The 17,940-nt window shown below is 41.4% G+C and overlaps 1 protein-coding gene across 2 annotated transcripts in view; it reads right to left on the bottom strand.

Moving 5' to 3' along the window:
- The window catches only part of nkain4 (sodium/potassium transporting ATPase interacting 4), a 53,200-nt gene that overhangs the window by 12,317 nt on the left and 22,943 nt on the right, over positions 1-17,940 (bottom strand). For both annotated transcript variants that reach the window (XM_004546017.5, XM_004546016.5), the window contains exons 4-5: positions 11,231-11,431; positions 213-273 (exon numbers count right to left, since the gene is read on the bottom strand). In XM_004546017.5, coding sequence (XP_004546074.1) covers positions 213-273; positions 11,231-11,431 — 262 coding nt within the window. The remainder of the gene's footprint in view (positions 1-212; positions 274-11,230; positions 11,432-17,940) is intronic.

Genomic DNA, 17,940 nt, shown 5'->3' with positions numbered 1-17,940 from the left:
GGTGTGGGGGAGGAAGGAGGTACAGATAGGAGAGGTATAGGGTGGGACAGGAAAAGAGGGAGAAGAAAGATGCAGCTTTATTCCCCTCAACTCAGGCGTTTTCGTCTCCCTTGTGCGAGTGGCTCTGGGTGTGATTCACTCATTGTTGTGAGGCTCCTTTGCAAGAATGAGTGTGTGTATGTGTGTTTGTGTGTGTGTGTTAAGTCACTCACAGCTGTCCTCCTCCTCAGTGATAGCGCTGACAACATAGCAGGCGTACACGAAGCCAAGGAGCTGCGAACACACAAGCAAACATAGGAGGTTAGACACCACAGACCTGCAAGGCTGAAGTTAAGCTGCTGAGTGCTTTCCTCGATAGACAAAGAGACAATAAAGGAGGAAAATGGGTTTGTTCTCCGCATCCTTAAGTAACTGGTGATGCAACACTGCTCAAAGAGCAGGGTCAAAGCCAGAATAACTTGTTCATTAATTAAATCTTTCTGTGAACAAGAATATCGAGTAATCATTAAAGACATTTATTGAGCAAAAACATTTTAAAAAGACACCTTACAAATTTGTGCTTTACTTCTTCTTCTTTTTGCAATTTTGTACAATTCTAATGAGCTTGGAAGTAAATATTTGGTATGAACACCTTTCTTCTTCTACACAGCCTGAACTCTCATTCATTTGTCAAGATGATCCCACACTGCTTTAATAATGTTGAGGTCTGCACTCTGATAGTGTTCCATTGTGTATCCACGTATGGCTCTACTGCAGTGCCAGTATGGCGTGCTGAAAAATGAAGCCCTTGCCAATCAGACCCTTTCCAGATGGCGTTCCAGTGTGGCTCAAAATCTGAAAGAACTTTTCTGAGTTCATAATTGAGATAACTGTAGCCCCAAACCGTGACACATTGCACGTAATGCCGAGATATGAAAAGGTTTTATGGTAACAGCTCTAAGGGAATCACAAATATTTGCAAAATAATCTTTTATGCCTGGCAATTTGTGCTATCATTAGTTTAATTGTAGGTTCAACTAAAGAAATTAGATCAAATGATGTGTTTTTGCAACAGACTGCTTGTAACAAAGTGCCTAAAACTGGTTCTTTGCTAAGCTGTCTGTTTATGTGCAGACACAACACTGATTCATAACTTGAGTTAGATCCCTTTTTTTAAATGCTTGAATGATTCACAGGTCAGTATTAAGTGGCTTAACAAAAAAACCCAAAAACAACATTCCTCGGAAAATGATCAGGTACAACGCCTAGACTGAAAATGACTAAATAAGCAGCCAGTGTCCAAAGAAAAACTTTGGAAGACCTCCATAAAGCGTCTTGCTTTATATAACTATTCCTCAAGAGCACTTTAATAAAGGCAAACAAGTCCTGCTCCTTGGAAGTAAAGTATAAAGACATGAGAGGTGTCTTAAGCACTGTAAATACCTGCCAAAGCACTTAGAAATTCTCTTTTGATAATGTGATATCCCTGTGGTGAGGAATCCTCAGAGAACTGCCATCTGACTCTACAGTTTCCCTCTGCTCTACAGAGCTTCATAGCGCCTCTCAGCAGTGTGGCTGGAGCTTTACTGTTTTGGACCATTCTTACTGCTGATACTAAATGTTTTTCTTGGGAACCAGGCAGCAACAATAACCTCTAAAAACTCTTTGCCACAATACCTGCCCGGCATAGAAAGGCAAAGTTAGTGTCTGGCTGGAATACACAAAGGAACATTTAGTCAGTAAAAGATACTGCAGTCGAGGGTTTCTGCCAGAAACGTTGTTAAGCCCAGTGGCTGGATTTGGCCCCACAGTGGGAGATTTAATGTTGCACTCTATTAGCACAGTTCTATTCACCAGCTGCTTCTGGTGAAGAGAAAGAGTCAAACACAGGGGAGTTTATTTCCCCTTTCTACCAAGAAACGTAGGATACAGCAGGAGAAAAACACCAAGTCACGGTTTCCCTGAGTACACATTAAACAATAACTGAAGGAAAAAGTGTGTTTAGTCATAACACTTCCCCATTTCTTTGTTTTCCATTTTATTTCTACTAACACTGCAACTCTTTGAGCTTTTAGACACTTATAAAATACATTAAATAACCCAACAGCTGCAACTTTTGTCACCAGAAAAATGTCCCTATGCTCAACCCTGTCCAGGATTCAACCTTGGCTGATAGAAAGAAAAGTTCCCTCCCAGAAAATAAAAATACAAAGCCATTATTATGATAGCATTTCTCTATACTGGCTGTATATGAATAAGTGTGTGTGTGTTCGCTCTAACTGTAATTTGCTTTACTTTGGCCGTAGGTTATGGAGTGTGCATAGAGTGGTTGCCCGTGTCCACAAACACAGCAGAAAGCAGCAGAGCCAGCACACAGCTGACTATAGGAGAAACACACATGTGGGGAAACACAGCACTGGGAATGGCCCGTGGCACTGGCAGATGGCTGTCATCAACTCAGAAATATACACAGCGAGTCTCTGCACCCAGCCACCCATCCATCACTTGGCACTCTGCCATGCCAATTAAAACAGCGTCGGGCACGCTGCCCTGCTCGCACACTGGGTTCACAAACACAAAACCCGAGGGGGTAATGACTGTGTGCGATGATATCTATTTATGTAAGATTCATTCAACATATAACTCAGCTTGGCTGATGTAATTATAGATGAAACAAAGATAATGTGCTGTTCGTCTCTGTCGTTTGCGTTTTTGCTCCATTTTACGCACGCACAAAATCTGTTGGACCTTCACTGAAGTTCCAGATGTAGATTAAATGTTTTATTTATGAGTGAAAAGCAGGTGTCACATTTAGTATAAAAGGGAAGGTCTCTGTCTCTGTGTGGGCTAGATAAGATACTCTTCTTTCTGCTTCGCTGTCACTATATTTTTTCTTTCTAATATCTAATTGCTGGTCTCACCCCATCCATTACACTGGCAGTGAAATGGAGGTGAATTAGCATATGTATAAAGCCAGTGTCAAACACAAGATGGTGTTAACAGCAGGGGGCACACCCCGTTTTTCAATTTTATTGTGTCTCGGTGTGTGTGCCCATGTGTGTTTTGCCTGTAAAAGTGTGTGCTCTTATGAGTTAATATATGCATGAGTGCATGTTGATTTAAACTTCATAAAAAGGGCCCTGATTTCTCCAGTCTGGGGTTGACCCAAACACAGGATAGGCAAAGCATCAGCGTAGAAGGCCAGAGCAGGAAGCAGATGCCTGTGTAGCATACACAAGTGAGTCGAATTAAAGTGCGCGTCGACATAAACTGTCTACGTAAGGTTTGTTGGATAACTGAGCTGCCAGAAAAGCTTTCATGTGCTGCTTCATTGATTTTGTCGGTGTCTGGACATTCTTTCACGAATAAATATTTTGCCATTTTGATTGAATACCTTTGCTGTTATGATTATGGCAGTGAAGAACAATGTAATAGTTCATGGTCAATTCAGCGATAGCAAAGAAAATATGGGCAGTAATTTTAAAGCAAAGCTATGTGCACTGCAGTGCAATTACCCAACACTGCTTTTGCCTAATACATGTAGAAGCAGGTTGCTGGTGGTACAGATGTCTGGCAGATTACACTGTAATGTGAACAGGGTAATTCTAGTGTGTACCTTTTGACAGATGAAAAATATTTCCTGTCTCTTAACAATCGAGAGATGCAAAATTGTGATTCATAGTATCATAAAATGCTGAGATGTTTTGGTGTCTGATATAACAATTTTACTGACTATCAACCGAAGCCAAACACTCAAAGTGTGCCCATCGAACGGTCAGGCATGGGAAATAAATGCTGACAGCAAGACAGATCAAACACTGCATGTTACAGCTAATTTTATCTTCCATTCCTCTTTTATATGGTTTCCACTAAATTTGGACAATTTAGGAAGAATCAGGTCAGGATATTTTTCCCTGTTGTGCTTTCTCAGATTTAGCACACAGCAGGAAATAGTCTGCTTCAGATGCGTTTGCGCTTCTTCAACTACTCGGTGCGGTTAAAGCGAGACTGCTGCCTGCAGGCGGGAACACACATGATTCCAATTCACAAACAGTAAATGCACAGTTTTATTAGCTGCGCTATTCACGCACTGGTTCAATCCCAACACCACACAGACTTTGCACAAAGGAGCTGGCAGGTAGAAGACTTAATGTCATAAGCCTGAACCAACTCTGTCAGGTGATGTCTAGAAAAGTCAGGACTGCAGCTTTGATTTTATGTGTAAAAAGCCGAATTTTGGTGTCTGATAGAGCTCTGAAACTCCCACTGACAGCAGACCATTTTCACAAAAGCAGTTTGCAAGTACTGACGCGTAGCTCACAAATGGGAAAACTTCATGTGTCAAGAGGCCAAAAAATTCCAGCAGTTCTCCTGTTAACAATTAACAGCTAACAAATTACATCTCTCTTACTCATTCGCTCATAACAACTGGCTGCAGGAAAGTCGGACACTGCATGTTAGAGCTAATCTTAAACCGATCTGTCTTCAAGTCCTTTTTTATATTGCTTCCATGCATTTAGTGCGACAGGAAATGCGATTTAAAAAAAATCAGAGACGCGAACGCTGGGCGGCTTTTTGCTGGAGGCAGCAGCCAATATAGGTCGGTGTCCTCAATAACAAGTGACAGAGCTCCACTTATGTATCATTGCATATTAAGCGTCCTTAAATGAAGCTAATAAAATGCCTGTCTCTCTGTGTCTCACACTCAAACTTACACACACACACCAACACACTCAGTTTTCGGCACCTATGTGTAGAAATGAATGTCATATTAATTAAGCACATAAAGCCCCCGCATGTCCTCGGTGACTTGACCTCAGTCTTTCTGTGAAGACGTGCCACACTAAAGCCAACTAATTTGGCTGCCAATCATTTTTCCTTCTCCTTTGCGCTGTGCACTTTATGTGTCTTTATAGTAGTCACTTTTCTAAACACAGGTCTATATGTTCCTGTCACTCTGCGATCTGCAAACCTCCTCTACTCTCTTTCTCTCCAGCCCTCGGTGATTCCCGATTTTCGGCTCTTCTAACACTAAATACCACTCTCTTCTTTGTTTTCTCTCCTTTGTCTCCGGGGCTGCTGAGCAGTGAACAGTGATCTCCAGAATTAATAACACAGAGAAAGAAGCAAGCAGGCGGACAATTGGATACTATAACTTCAGTTCAGGAAAACAAGTAAAGATGTCCTCCAGTGGGTCTTCATGCTGCCGAGTGAACTAAGCAGGTATTAATAGTATTTCAGTGCCATTTGCATTTCTTCTCTCAGATAATGAGGCCGAAGAGAAGTTAAAGGCTCTGACATTAATGTGTGTGTGAGTGAGAAGATCAGGCACAGAGCTAGAGAAAGGTTACTTTTATTTGCATAGGCTAATGAAGGTCAAGTTTACAATGAATGTGTCTGTCCAGAAAGACACAAAGCCACCTTTGAAAATAGACTTTCACTCATAAACATCAATCCACTGGGCATGCAGCTACTTTGGTCAACCGCTGTAAAATGAATGCAAAGTACAGCTCACGATGCTCTGGTGTCAGTTTTTCAGGAAATGAATGTCAGGAAATCACTAATGTTATTTAATTTTGATCGAAATCATAAAACATCGAGTTCATCACTTGGAGATTATGAATGTGGATGTTAACTATAAAATCGGACCTGCCTGTGGTTTTCCAGTAAAAAAAAGTACATTTGTCGTTGAGATATTTTAGTCATGCCTGATTGGAGCTGGTAGGATAAAAACCACTTCATGTCTAATCTGAGTCAGACAGTTGTGCTCTCGCATGCAGCTCAGCCAGGTAAAGTTAAAGGCTGCAGTTCATGTGTGATAATGACTTAGGAAGGCATTCGTTAGTTACAGCTTTTCTAACTGGAAGAAATGCTGCTTTACTATTTCAAATAAGTAATTTGATATTCATATAAATGACAAATATCAACAAAGGATTTTGTGAAAGATAATTAAGACTCCACAAAAAAAATATTTGACAGTTTATGAAAATACTGATCATTAGCTTTTTTCGGTCACATTAGAGTAGGTAAAAGGTAGCCTCTTTGCAACTAATGCTGAAATTGTGGTTCACTAGTGGTAGCATGTTGGGAGTCCATGGATATGAGAGGAGAAAACATCTGTGGATGGATAGAGTGCATAAAATATGTGGTAAAACTGGTCTGTGTGCTACTACTCATCTCGTTGTTGCTTTTTCCAGGCGGCTGGGTAGAGAGTAAAGTTATAACACACAAAGAACTAAAGTGAAACCGAGTGTTAAAAACAATGCAAAGTGTCCACAGCAGCCCCTGTTGATACCTTTTTAGTCTTTGATTCTTTTTAAACTTCTTCCTTTCCTGGTGATTTCTGCTGTTGGTTTCTTCCCTGCTCTGGTTCATTTGTCAACCAATCAGCATCCACAGCATCATCTGTGTCCAGCAACGTGCAATTGGGATTTTGAAGGACTTTATGGAAGCACACTTATAATGTTTCAAAACCTCTCTGTATAACGTCCATCGCAAAATACATACGCAAATTTGCACTATTGCGATACTACAAAAAAAAAAAAAAAAAAAAAAAAAGTTGTGGTTGTTGGGAAGCAACTTGTCACCAAACAATTGCAGTCTGCCTTGGAGTGACTGCAGTCACTGCCTGACACAGTGCAGTTTGTCAAAACTATGTATGTAGACGTGCTGCCAGCATGTTGCAAGCAACTGGAGTCAATCTGTGCTGAGGACATCAGCCCTGCAATTCATTTTTCCAACTCAATTAGTTGCCAGCAGGTCATATTCGAGGGTTGCCTGGTATTTTGCTGTTAAATAGCTGTTTTGCAGCAATTGCATCACTTTTTGTGGAGGAATTTCAGTTTCAAATCTGAGGCTCTGGCTGGACTCTGCATTTCCGATGAACATAGACTACAAACGAGTCGTAATTTTTCCAGATTTATCAAAGTTAATCACCATATTATCACAAACAGATTGCATTTAATTGCCAACTTGTTCCCATTCAGCCACAAACTGATAGAAGACTGACTGTCTTATTGCTGTTTTATCACCATCCATCACTTTGAAGACAGCAACTGACTGCAAATGGTCACAGGCCTGACCCCCTCCCCTTCAAAGCAACCATTTCAAAGGCAACAAGATCTCAAGTTGTCTCCAGCCACTGTTTTGCCTTGCACAACTTCAGCCTTAGTTAACAGTTTTAGCCCCATATACTGCTCTTTCCACCATGCCACACTTAAATTCAGTTTATCTCAAGACGTCGTCAGTTCTTTGCTGCCTGGTTAATGCATGTGCTCGTAACGACGGATATCTGGGTCGATCTGACAGCTAATTAACACAGTATTGACTGTGGCTCAGTGTCAGGAGAAAACTCACTGAGTGCACTACAATTAAAGGAATTTGCAGGTAAAACATACCACATGGGAGAAAGGGGGAGGGGATGCAGAGAGGCGCAAAACAGATAGAGAGGTGGTACAGATGTCCTGTAGGTTAATTGCACAGGACTCTGCCTGACAATAAGGTGCCAACTCATCTGCAGAAAATTAGATGTGTGTGTTCGTGTGTAGACAGCTGCATGTTTAATGACAAACCATTATAAGGGAGTGCACAGTCCACATTTATCAATGTTTTCTCCCACATACGCAAGAACACGGGTCTGTACAGCTGACATACAACCACAAGGCATTGGGAAGTGTCTGCGGTGCTTATTTGCATCTTCCACATCAAGTAACTGCACTTAACAGCGTGCTAATGTCACACAAACACAACAGGCTTACCCAAGCAGAAATAAAAGCTGCATAAAGAAAGCAAACACAGGCTGTTCTTCACACGCTGCCCCACACAATAGATTTTAGATGAAGTCTGAGTGAAGGAAGGAAAAATGGGGCTCTGTGGGATAAGAAACGAATGGACTGAAGCCGAAACAAGAAGGTAAATAACAAAACAAGTAGGCGCTCAACGAGCAAACAGGTAAGCGAGCATCGCACTGGAGATGAAGTTAACTCATTTAAACTTGCTTGTGTTTCACTTCCACGTTCTCCTCTGTTGACTCTTCTTTTTGCGCTCTCTCTTAAGTTTAAAAAGACCAAATACTATAATAAGATAATCTTTATCCTTCACCCTGCAAACCAGATTAACAATTAAAGCTCTTGGCCGAGACAGCCTTTGAAGTATAACAGCAACCAGTTGCTTTTTTTTTTCTCCCCTTCTTCTCCTCTGGTCTTGAGGTCGTTCTCTTCTCCTCTTCGCTTTTGGCTGCAACCAACAGCCCTAATAACTGCTCACTACTGCATTATAAATCTTTTAATCCCAGAATCTTTATAATCCTTTGAGGCAGAAGCTGTAAAACTTACAGTGCAGCTAAAACGCAGTGTCAATGCTGACATATCAGAGAGGTGCTTTGTGCCATTGTTATACTGGACGATGCACAGCTATTTAATGTTTTTGGAGAAATCCTCCACATGGCTCCCAGTGCATCTTACACAAAAACAGAAAAAAAAAATGCATTCCCAGTAGTGCTGCTCAGCACGAGAGCTGGAATAAAGAGCATGGACTAAAGGACTTGCCAGAGAGAGCACTCTGACCTCTCCGATGTATCAGGGGGCAGCCTGGGTGCCCGTGATGTTTTAACGCTGGTGAGCTGAGAGATTCTCAACAGCCAAAGAACACACACAGACCCTGTAGACAAACAGACCCCAGAGTAGTGATCACAGCGGTCTACTCATGCCAACCCTGCTGAAAATACCCATCTAATCAACTGCGGCTGCTTCATCCACCATATTACCCTGCCCCCTGGTGCTAAAGCAAACTGCGCCTTTAAAACAGAGAGTAGACCGACATCACAGAGCTGTCAAAGCGCAAGAGAAAAAGGAGCACAAGTGACACTGAGTGAGCAAGAAATGCATTGTCATCGTTTGTTGTTTAGGTTCTTGTGAATTTGAATGATGTGAAGGTCAAACAGTGCGAGATCTGTTCAGGAAAAAGACAGGAAGACGGGCTGAGCTGTGAGAATGTGATGTGGGAAAAACATGAAAACAGAGGAAATGAGCAATGGAACGAGAGAATGACGCACACTGCCGATTCTCCCGTTATCATCTTCCACCCATTGCGGGTTTCTAGGGAATAGAGATGCAACAGAAGAAAGCATTGCCTGTGGCAGCAATAACCTACGCTAAATGATATGATATCTGCGTGTGTATGTGTGTACACGAAAGCACTTTCTCCGGCTGTTTTATGAGTAGCACAGCATCTCAGACAGCTTTCACTGTTCCCTTTAAGCTCGTAAGAGTTATGTCTACAGATGTAAACTCAATTTCACATCCTGCACCATTTTTCTTTTCCTTTTTTGGCCGTCTTCCTACCCACACTCTACCTACCACACTGGAAATGTTTTCTCAGACACAACTGTTTTATTTACCAGTAAAGCAAGTTCACAGGAGTGAAAGAAGAAAGACGGAAGACGGGACGATACAGAGAGACGACAAAAACAACTGTGGGTTTTCTGCTGACTGCATTGATCTTTTAATGACTCATTCTTATAACGGTACTATGATAACCAAACCCAGTAAACAGCGATGTGTACTATAATATCGATTTAGTGAAGGCAACAAAGAATAGAAGGACAGAGATGAAGGAAAATATCCCTCGCAGTGATAAATGAATAATACATTAACCCAGTTCGAAAAGGTTGCCTCCACTTCAAGCTCATCCTTCAAATCTTGAAGTTCCTTTTTTGGCTGAATGTTGCCTGCAGCAGCAGTAAGCAACAAAACAAGGCAGACTCCCCCTAACCCAAAGCTTTACTTCTGAAGCCCTTCCATCCAGCTTATGACAAATCTGAGCTGATAGATGACAGCGATGCCTCCATTATTGGCCGATGGATCCACATTTTTCAACTTAATGAAACATGCTCCTTGGAGCCCAAACTAAATATTTAATGGTCTCTCACTGCGACCTTGAAACCCTTCTAACAAAGACAAAGGGACACCCCACTTTCTTCCTTTTCTTTTCAACCATCCCTTCAGCTCTTTCTTTTTCCCCGTCTGGCCCCGTTTTCCAGCGAGAGAGGAAAAGGGGACTAACCAAAACAACAGTGGACATCTCAAAAGGATTCAATTTTCCTAAGCAGAGCCCTGCATTTACCCGGAGAGGAAGTGGGGATACAGGGAAAACGATGTCACTCGTGACGCTAAGATTTCAGTACCAATTTCCCTGCTCCTCTAGGGAACGAGTCCCGTGGAGTTGCAGTTGAATGCTTGGTTGAACAATTTCATGTAAATTGCAGGCAAAAGGGTGTTGCCATCTCATGTGGAGTAGAAATCCAACGAAGGCGAAGGATAAACCAATTCACTGTGCATAATGCAAGTAGTAATGAGGTTCAGCGAGAGTGCCGGGGCTGTAAAGTGAGGCCAGCCATTTTATTATCCTTCTCCGTGGGGGCCATGGGATGAATGGTAAAATCCAGTGCTTCTCATGGCTGGGTCCCTTTGCTTGTTTCCAATCTATCAAACTGCATTCACGACACTTCCCCAGTTGTAAATAATTCCAGCATTAGATAAAATCAACAGGACTCTGAAACACACTGGTACATCGTAGTTCAAGGCTGACAACATCACTGTGTGTTCACTCTCTCTTTCTGTCTGTCACCTACTGCCAACATTAACTACTCCACATGTATTAAAGTGACAATAACTGTGAAAAATAGGTGTGGGTGTGTCACGGTGGAGTCAGAGGGTAAGTGACTGTTAGTGTGAGTAAATCTGTGCCATTGTGCATGTCTTGAACCCAAAACTTCCTGCAGAGCTGGTCACCAAGAGTGCCCTGGCACCCATCCAGGATTGGGGCAGTCGGTCATATATGTGTGTGTGTGTGTGTGTGTGTGTGTGTGTGTGTGTGTGTGTGTGTGTGTGTGAGAATGTCCATGCTGGCAGGATGGGAGTTTTTGGCGAATTGATACAGAGCTTATAAAGAGAACAATAACAGTCCTTCCAGTGTTTGAGTAACCTGTTAGCATCTGGCAAGTCTGAGCCTCAGCAGACAAAACAACTGAGCAATTTTTCATTTGGAGACCAGGGCAGAGGAAGCTGTCCCGGACAAAATAACTTAAGCTTAAAGTAAGACAAAAACATCACCTTCCTTTCTATTCTGTTCACATTTAACTCACAGATATCCAACTTACTGTGATACAATGAAGTCCTGGCCATCTAGACTCAGCGTATGAACGGTATTTTAATGTGCATAATGTCAGCGGGTATTGTTAACTTGTACTCACAGCAACAAGAATCTGTGCCCCACTGTGCATGACCTCAATGTACTGATAGTCCACGAAGCAGCCCATGACAGTGATGTAGGAGTGGCTCTCCGTGGTATGGACCCCAGGAGCCTGTGGCATCTCTCTCCGCACACAGCCGGGGCCATGTTCACTCCACCAGGAATGATGAGCTGAGATGTTAAATGTTAGCAGGTCACTGTCCTGGAAGGAGAAGGAAAAACATTAACTTCTTTGCTAGGACTGTATTCTTTAGTTATTAAGCACATTCATGTATTTTTTATAAGGAAACCAAGGCTGGCTTTCAAAGCAACCAAAGCACCGATGCTCAAAAGGCAGGGAGCTTAACTTTGGAAACTTACAGAAGCTGTTGGAAGACTTTTTATGATTGTAATCCTTTGCTGAAAGGGTTGGTTCATAAAATTACAGACAAGCATCTTTAGACTGCTAATGACTCTCCAAAGCCTTACTTATGTTAGCGCTGCATTGAGCTGGTTCTCAAAACACAATATAACAACATGTTCACCGTCTTTCCTTAGTGTGCTAGCATGTCAACGTTATGCCAGTGCAGCTTTGACTAATAGAAAATCACAACCAGGAAAATGTGGTTTAAAAAACCCTTCAGGCAAACATAGTGGTGACAATTATTACACTTCATCCAGCTGCAGAGCATCTGGTTCATTTGAAGGCAATCCACCAAATAACTCAACACTAACGTTTTAGTGCAAAAATTCTTAAATTTTGACCTCGCTGTAGCATTGAAGGGATTGCGAAGGTACACTCATCAACCACTTTATTAGGTACACCCTGCTAGTACCAGTTTAGACCAACTGATGCTTTCAGATCTGCTTTAAGTCTTTGTAGCATAGATTCAACAAGGTGCTGGAAACATTCCTCAAAGATTTTGGTTTATATTGATGCATTACACAGTTGCTGCAGATCTGATGCAAATCTCCCATCCCACCACACCCCAAAGCTATTGGATTGAGATCTTGTAACTGTGGAGGCCATTTGAGTACATTGGACCAGTGTGTGTGTTTTGAGTTTGTGACATGGCGTGTTATCCTGCTGGAAGTAGCCATAAGAAGATGGGTATATTGTTGTCTTAAATGGAATGGACATGGCCAGCAACAAGACTCAGATAGGCTGTTGCATTTACATGATGTTCAGTTAGTACTAAGGGGTCTAAGTGTGCCAAAAAATATCCCCCACACCATTACATCACCACTACTCTTAAACTTTGATACAATCCAGAATGGATTTCATTTTTTTTATGTCAAATTGTGAAAACAAGCAGTCTAGTCATTCTCCTCTAATCTCTGTCCTTAACTAAGAACAACCTCCCAAAGAACTACCATTCACTAGATAATTTCTCTTCCCAGTACATCAGCAGTTTCTGAAATACTCACACCAGCTCGTCTGGCACCAACAACCGTGTCACTGTGTGTCACATGTCACTTAAATCACCTTTCTTTCATACTTGGATTTGAACTTCAGGAGGTTGTCGTGACCATGTCTGCACACAGATGAACACATTCATCTAATACAATAAGTGACCGTACATCACATGTATGTCAGGTATTTAGTATGAGCACATTTTCATGGCATTATATACTGAGTGGACTGAACTTGTCATACCAAAAAACACATTCTACCACTTAGAAAAAGTGCGATCTCTCCATGTAAACAGTTATTGTTTGCATTATTTTTTCAAATGTCTGCTTCCATCACTATATTTGACGTAAATAAAATAGCATTTATAGTTTAAAAACATTAAAAATGTCATAATTTCAAATCATCTATGTGCCTTTCCAGAAGCTGCTTGTTTCTCAGGATAACTTGGAAACATCTCAGTCCCTTTTTATGGAACTACTTTCTGAAAAAGAAAAAAAAAAACAGCATAAATGATAATATTAATGCCATCTTTCTGTTGACATCTTAAAAATGCACTCCTCTCTCTGGACCTCAATTGTCTTGGGTTGAACAGAGAAATCTTCAGAGGCTTATATCCTACATTTAATCGAGTAAAATCAAAAACAACTGCCGGACTAGACAAATAATATTTCAGAATTTGGCTGAACTAAATATTATTAATATGTGCATAAGTCTCAGCCAGGAGATCTGCTGTTTATGTGAGGTTTATAAATTCTTAAGCCATACTACAGCAATACTGCAGCTTTTGGAGAAAACTTTTTTATGCATAGAAGTCTGCACGGTGTTGCTCAATTTTTACACAACCATATGAGCTCATGGACACACACACAACCAAACACACACACAAATCAATACCCCGATACAGCAATCTAACCTTGCATCTGCCCCTCAGTGACAAGACATGCATTATTAACGTTGCCAAGTGCTGTCAGGAAACATCTGATTCCTATCAACCCCCACTGGCACATACATGGACACATCAACAACACATACATCATAATATAACCAGATTATAAGAGCAGGGGCAGAACTGGCTCAGGAACACCGATCTTCCGGCTCAGGATTCAGATGTTTAGGGGTTCCAGTCCCCAGAAGCTGTAGTCCACATGCCAAGATATCAAATCTAAATGTGCACCTAAGACAGGCATTTGCGTGCATAGAAGAAAGCACAAAAAAAAAAAAGTGTGTGAATGTGGCTCGCAGTGTTAGAGCACGTTGAGTGGTCAATAACACCAGAAAAGTGCCACATTAAACACCAATCCATCTGTGCAGTCAGTAGCAAAGTCTTCAAGGAGTCAGAAAAATATTAATCATGATGCTGATATTATCACTCTTTCTTCTTGTAGATTACCTATCATCCCCCTCAGTTTCTTATTTTATTTTGCCATCATTCTGTCATTTTCTCAACAGTCACAAAAACAAGGACAGCTGAAGGTCAATAGATAGGATTGTGAGGACTAATGACTTGACAGATGCCACTGATGGATCCTGCAAGCGAAGGGAACCATCCCTATCCCAGCTGTAGCCATGCTCACAACTGCATTACGTCAGCAGTCGATACTGAAGAGGCTTTGGGCAACTTACTGTCAGGAGTGTTATTGTTATGCTTCCAGCACCCCAAAGCAGAAATCAATCCCCCCATATCATAGATTTAAGATTAGTCTACTGATGTTACTCAAACTATTTTCTCTAACAAAAGTCAATAGAGATTTAGAGACAGCTCTGTTAGAGGAATACTAGGAACACGAGGCAGTCTATGAGGCTAAACGTCGAAATGATTAGGCTCTTATTTAATTTGTCGTTTGTGAAATAAAAAGATTAGAAACTATGCTTGAGTGATCGCATTGGGGAAATAAACCTGCTTAGATGCTTTAGATTCTTCTAGTTCTGATTAGTCTCGAATTTACTTAAATTTCACAACCGTGAGCACACACCGTGAGCCGCATATTGATTCATGAGCTGGAAAGAAAGTGCTCGCGGTGGTCTTCTATCATCTCTAAAACACAGTCAGCAGACACAGTGTGTGCTGGGGATGAGTGACAGAGAGAGGCAGAGGGTAAAGTTTCACGCTCCGTTCACACTAAGGTGGATCGGTATGAAAATTTGTCCGAGTTATTGTTTTAAGATAAGAAAATAGAGGAGAAAAAAAAACACTAAAAATTGATTTAAAAAAACCAAAACTAATGGGAAGTCGAGGGAGCTCACACACAGTCACATAAAGGAGAACTTAATCCCATTTGACTAACATCTGTCCAATGCTGTAGGAGGAGCAGGGATTTTTGTGAATTGCAGAAGAACGGACAACAGACTGAACATCACAAAAGCTCAAAAACTGTAATTTGTGATCAGCTGCTTTCGTCAAAATAAATTAAGCGATCACAGAGGTAGGCATATTTATGATAAACACAAAAGTAGAGTTTTCAGATTTCTCTACTGTGCAGCACTTTTATTCTTACAGGAAGAATAAATAATTGTCCTTTCACTTTCCGACCAGATAAAACTAAGATTAGGAAAGTATTTACTGTAAGTATTAGGCAATATTAGTCACATGTCAATTTCGGACAGTGTCTGCAGGTTTGGACACTATCTGAGCTGCGTTAAATCTACAGGTTTGATTTAGGCGAGAAGCTGCCAGGAATGAGTCAGGACAAAATGTTTCCTTTATGAGTTAAATTGAACATTACACAGATTTTGTACTAGACATCTGGCTGGCTGAAGTCTTTTTAATGTGTGGTCCAACTAATTTGGACACTGCCATTTTTATGTACAACCCCTCTGAAAAAAATTCAGAAAAAAAAGGGTAAAATGTCAATTTTCTGTGAACCAGTGTCTCGTGTGCAAAGCATGAGAGAGAATTAAGACTGTGAATGACCAGGGACTCTTTAAAACAGAGGTGCGTGCAGAGTAGCAGGGGTCTGTCTGTCAGTCTGTGCTGTACCATGGGGGAGGGGATAAGGGATCAATAGGAGGTGACAGAGCATGTGGCATATGACTCTGACAACCTGCCCCCTCACTTTGAGGGTCTGGCTAGCACACACCACTCACACAAACACATGCACACCCTCCAGTAAAGTTCTGTCAACATCACTCAGAGCAAGCCAGATAAAATTAGCTGACGCTGTTTTATGATAAAATGTGTTAGGGTCCTGTGTGTCAAGTTTGGCCATGCATGTGTGCATGGGATATGGTTGTGTGCGTGTGTGTGCTCCATTAGCCAGCCTTTCTCCTGGCCACCATATGCAGAGCTTGGAGCCCAGGCCGGCTCCATCTGTCGGGTTAATGCCCAGCCTCAGCCCCGAGCAGCTGTCCCCTACAAGCCTCATTATTCTAGCAGGAACCATGCAAAAAAATCACAACCGCCACACGCACACCCAGCGGACGCACAAAGACATTCGCAGTGAGAGACAGACACAATTGATGGAGCCAAGGACTATCACACAATGACAAAGTCGCCAGAGCCTGCCTGGGAAGGTGTTTCTGAAACTCATTTTGGCTGTCTGAGCAGGTGTCAGATGAACACTGCCGACAAGAATTCATTATTCTCAACGGTCAAGCCTGCAACTGGACAAGCTACCCATTAGTGAAGTGAAGTGGAGTGGAGAGGAGCTGCATTTTCTAGGCTTTATAAGTTTAGAATAAATAAAAAAAATATTTTTTATATGTATGTATGTATGTATGTATGTATGTATGTATGTATGTATGTATGTATGTATGTATGTATGTATGTATGTATGTATGTATGTATGTATGTATGTATATCTATATATAGATATCTATATATATCTCTCAAAGGCACAATGAACAAAGTGAAAACACTTGGAGAAAGAGGGAAAGAGGAGGGGGGTAGAGTGAAGGTGACAACCCAAACACTTGCCTTTGTCTGGTTGAATACCAATTTGATCTGTGCTGAGGAACCACAGGGGATCCAGCCACAGAGAACTCAAAAGTATGCATGTGTGTGGGTTTCACACTGCTTTGGGAGGGATTGTTCCTGGTTATTTACCTATTACATTTAAGCTTCCACTTGAAACACAGCAGGGTAACCCACAGGTCGACAGAAACGCACCAGCCAAATATAAGAAAACACACACATACATGCACACACACATGCTGGGGGTGTTGCTGTTGTGGGTGAATATTGTACAGAATCCTCAAGGGAGTGATTTGTTCAGAGAGTGGATTCATAGATGGCTGTGTCACACATTCATTATACACTGCAAGTAATTGTGTTTACTCTGCCTTCACTGTTATTCTCACCAAGGCCTTCGGGCTTGTTCAGGCAGAAAAGACCTGGCGGCAATGCATCATATCTAATTAAAGCTGAAATATGTGTTCAGTGCCGATAAAGCTCAAGAAGCCTTAATTATGCTTTTATATTACATGGCAACAATTCTTATAGGTGCAGCCTGCATGGTGCAATAAAGCAACAGCACTGGCACAAGGTCAAAAGGAAGCTGAATCATTTTCAGGAAAACTATTACTTGAGGCTTTTTTTGTGGCTTCTTTTCCAGAGAACCATCTTTGCCTTCATCTGTCCTGGCTCTCAGGACAACTGCACCCTTTCTCTTTTGGAATTTGTAATCAAACCTCAAATTTGAAAACACTAAAAATTTAATTAGCTAGCCTTTCACAGAGATTTCACCCTCTGTCCTCGAGTGGAATAACAAAAATAAGATTTTAAACCTTATCTAAGTGTGGTTTTTGAAAACAAATGCCTTCCAACATGGTTAGAGAACACACCTACCAGAACCTGACAGTTACCCTTACAGGATTTAACCCACTCTCTGCTCATCATATCAACACAGATTGTACCAGACTGAACAACTCAAACTGAACACCTGCAGAACAAAAGCGTCAACAAAAAAGAAATGCAAAAAATTTTAATGGCCTTAAACAAAAGCAAAGGAAAGAAAGCAAGGATTCAAGACGTCCAGGTCTGCATCTGGTAACATAACTAAAGTGAGGCATATGTACACATTATAGCTCATTGTGCAGAAACTCTTGTATTTTCACTTAAACAAGCAGCTGTTTTTTATGTGCATTAAAGCTATATAAAAATTTAACAGTGCAAAAGCAAATTCCTTGCTGACAGTTTAACCAAAAGGCATTTCCAGTGGAAATTGGCCGACATACCCTCTGCATAACCATGTATAATATCCACAAAACTTAACGGAGGTTAAACACACACAATACGGTAATATTATGTTGAAGCACAGTACGTATTAATCCACCAGGCTCCTGACTACGGTAGCCGTAATGCTCCAACAATCCATCAAGAG

The sequence above is a fragment of the Maylandia zebra genome, linkage group LG20, assembly GCF_041146795.1.
Source record: "Maylandia zebra isolate NMK-2024a linkage group LG20, Mzebra_GT3a, whole genome shotgun sequence".
NCBI lineage: Eukaryota > Metazoa > Chordata > Actinopteri > Cichliformes > Cichlidae > Maylandia > Maylandia zebra.
This window is presented reverse-complemented; position numbering and strand designations above follow the sequence as displayed.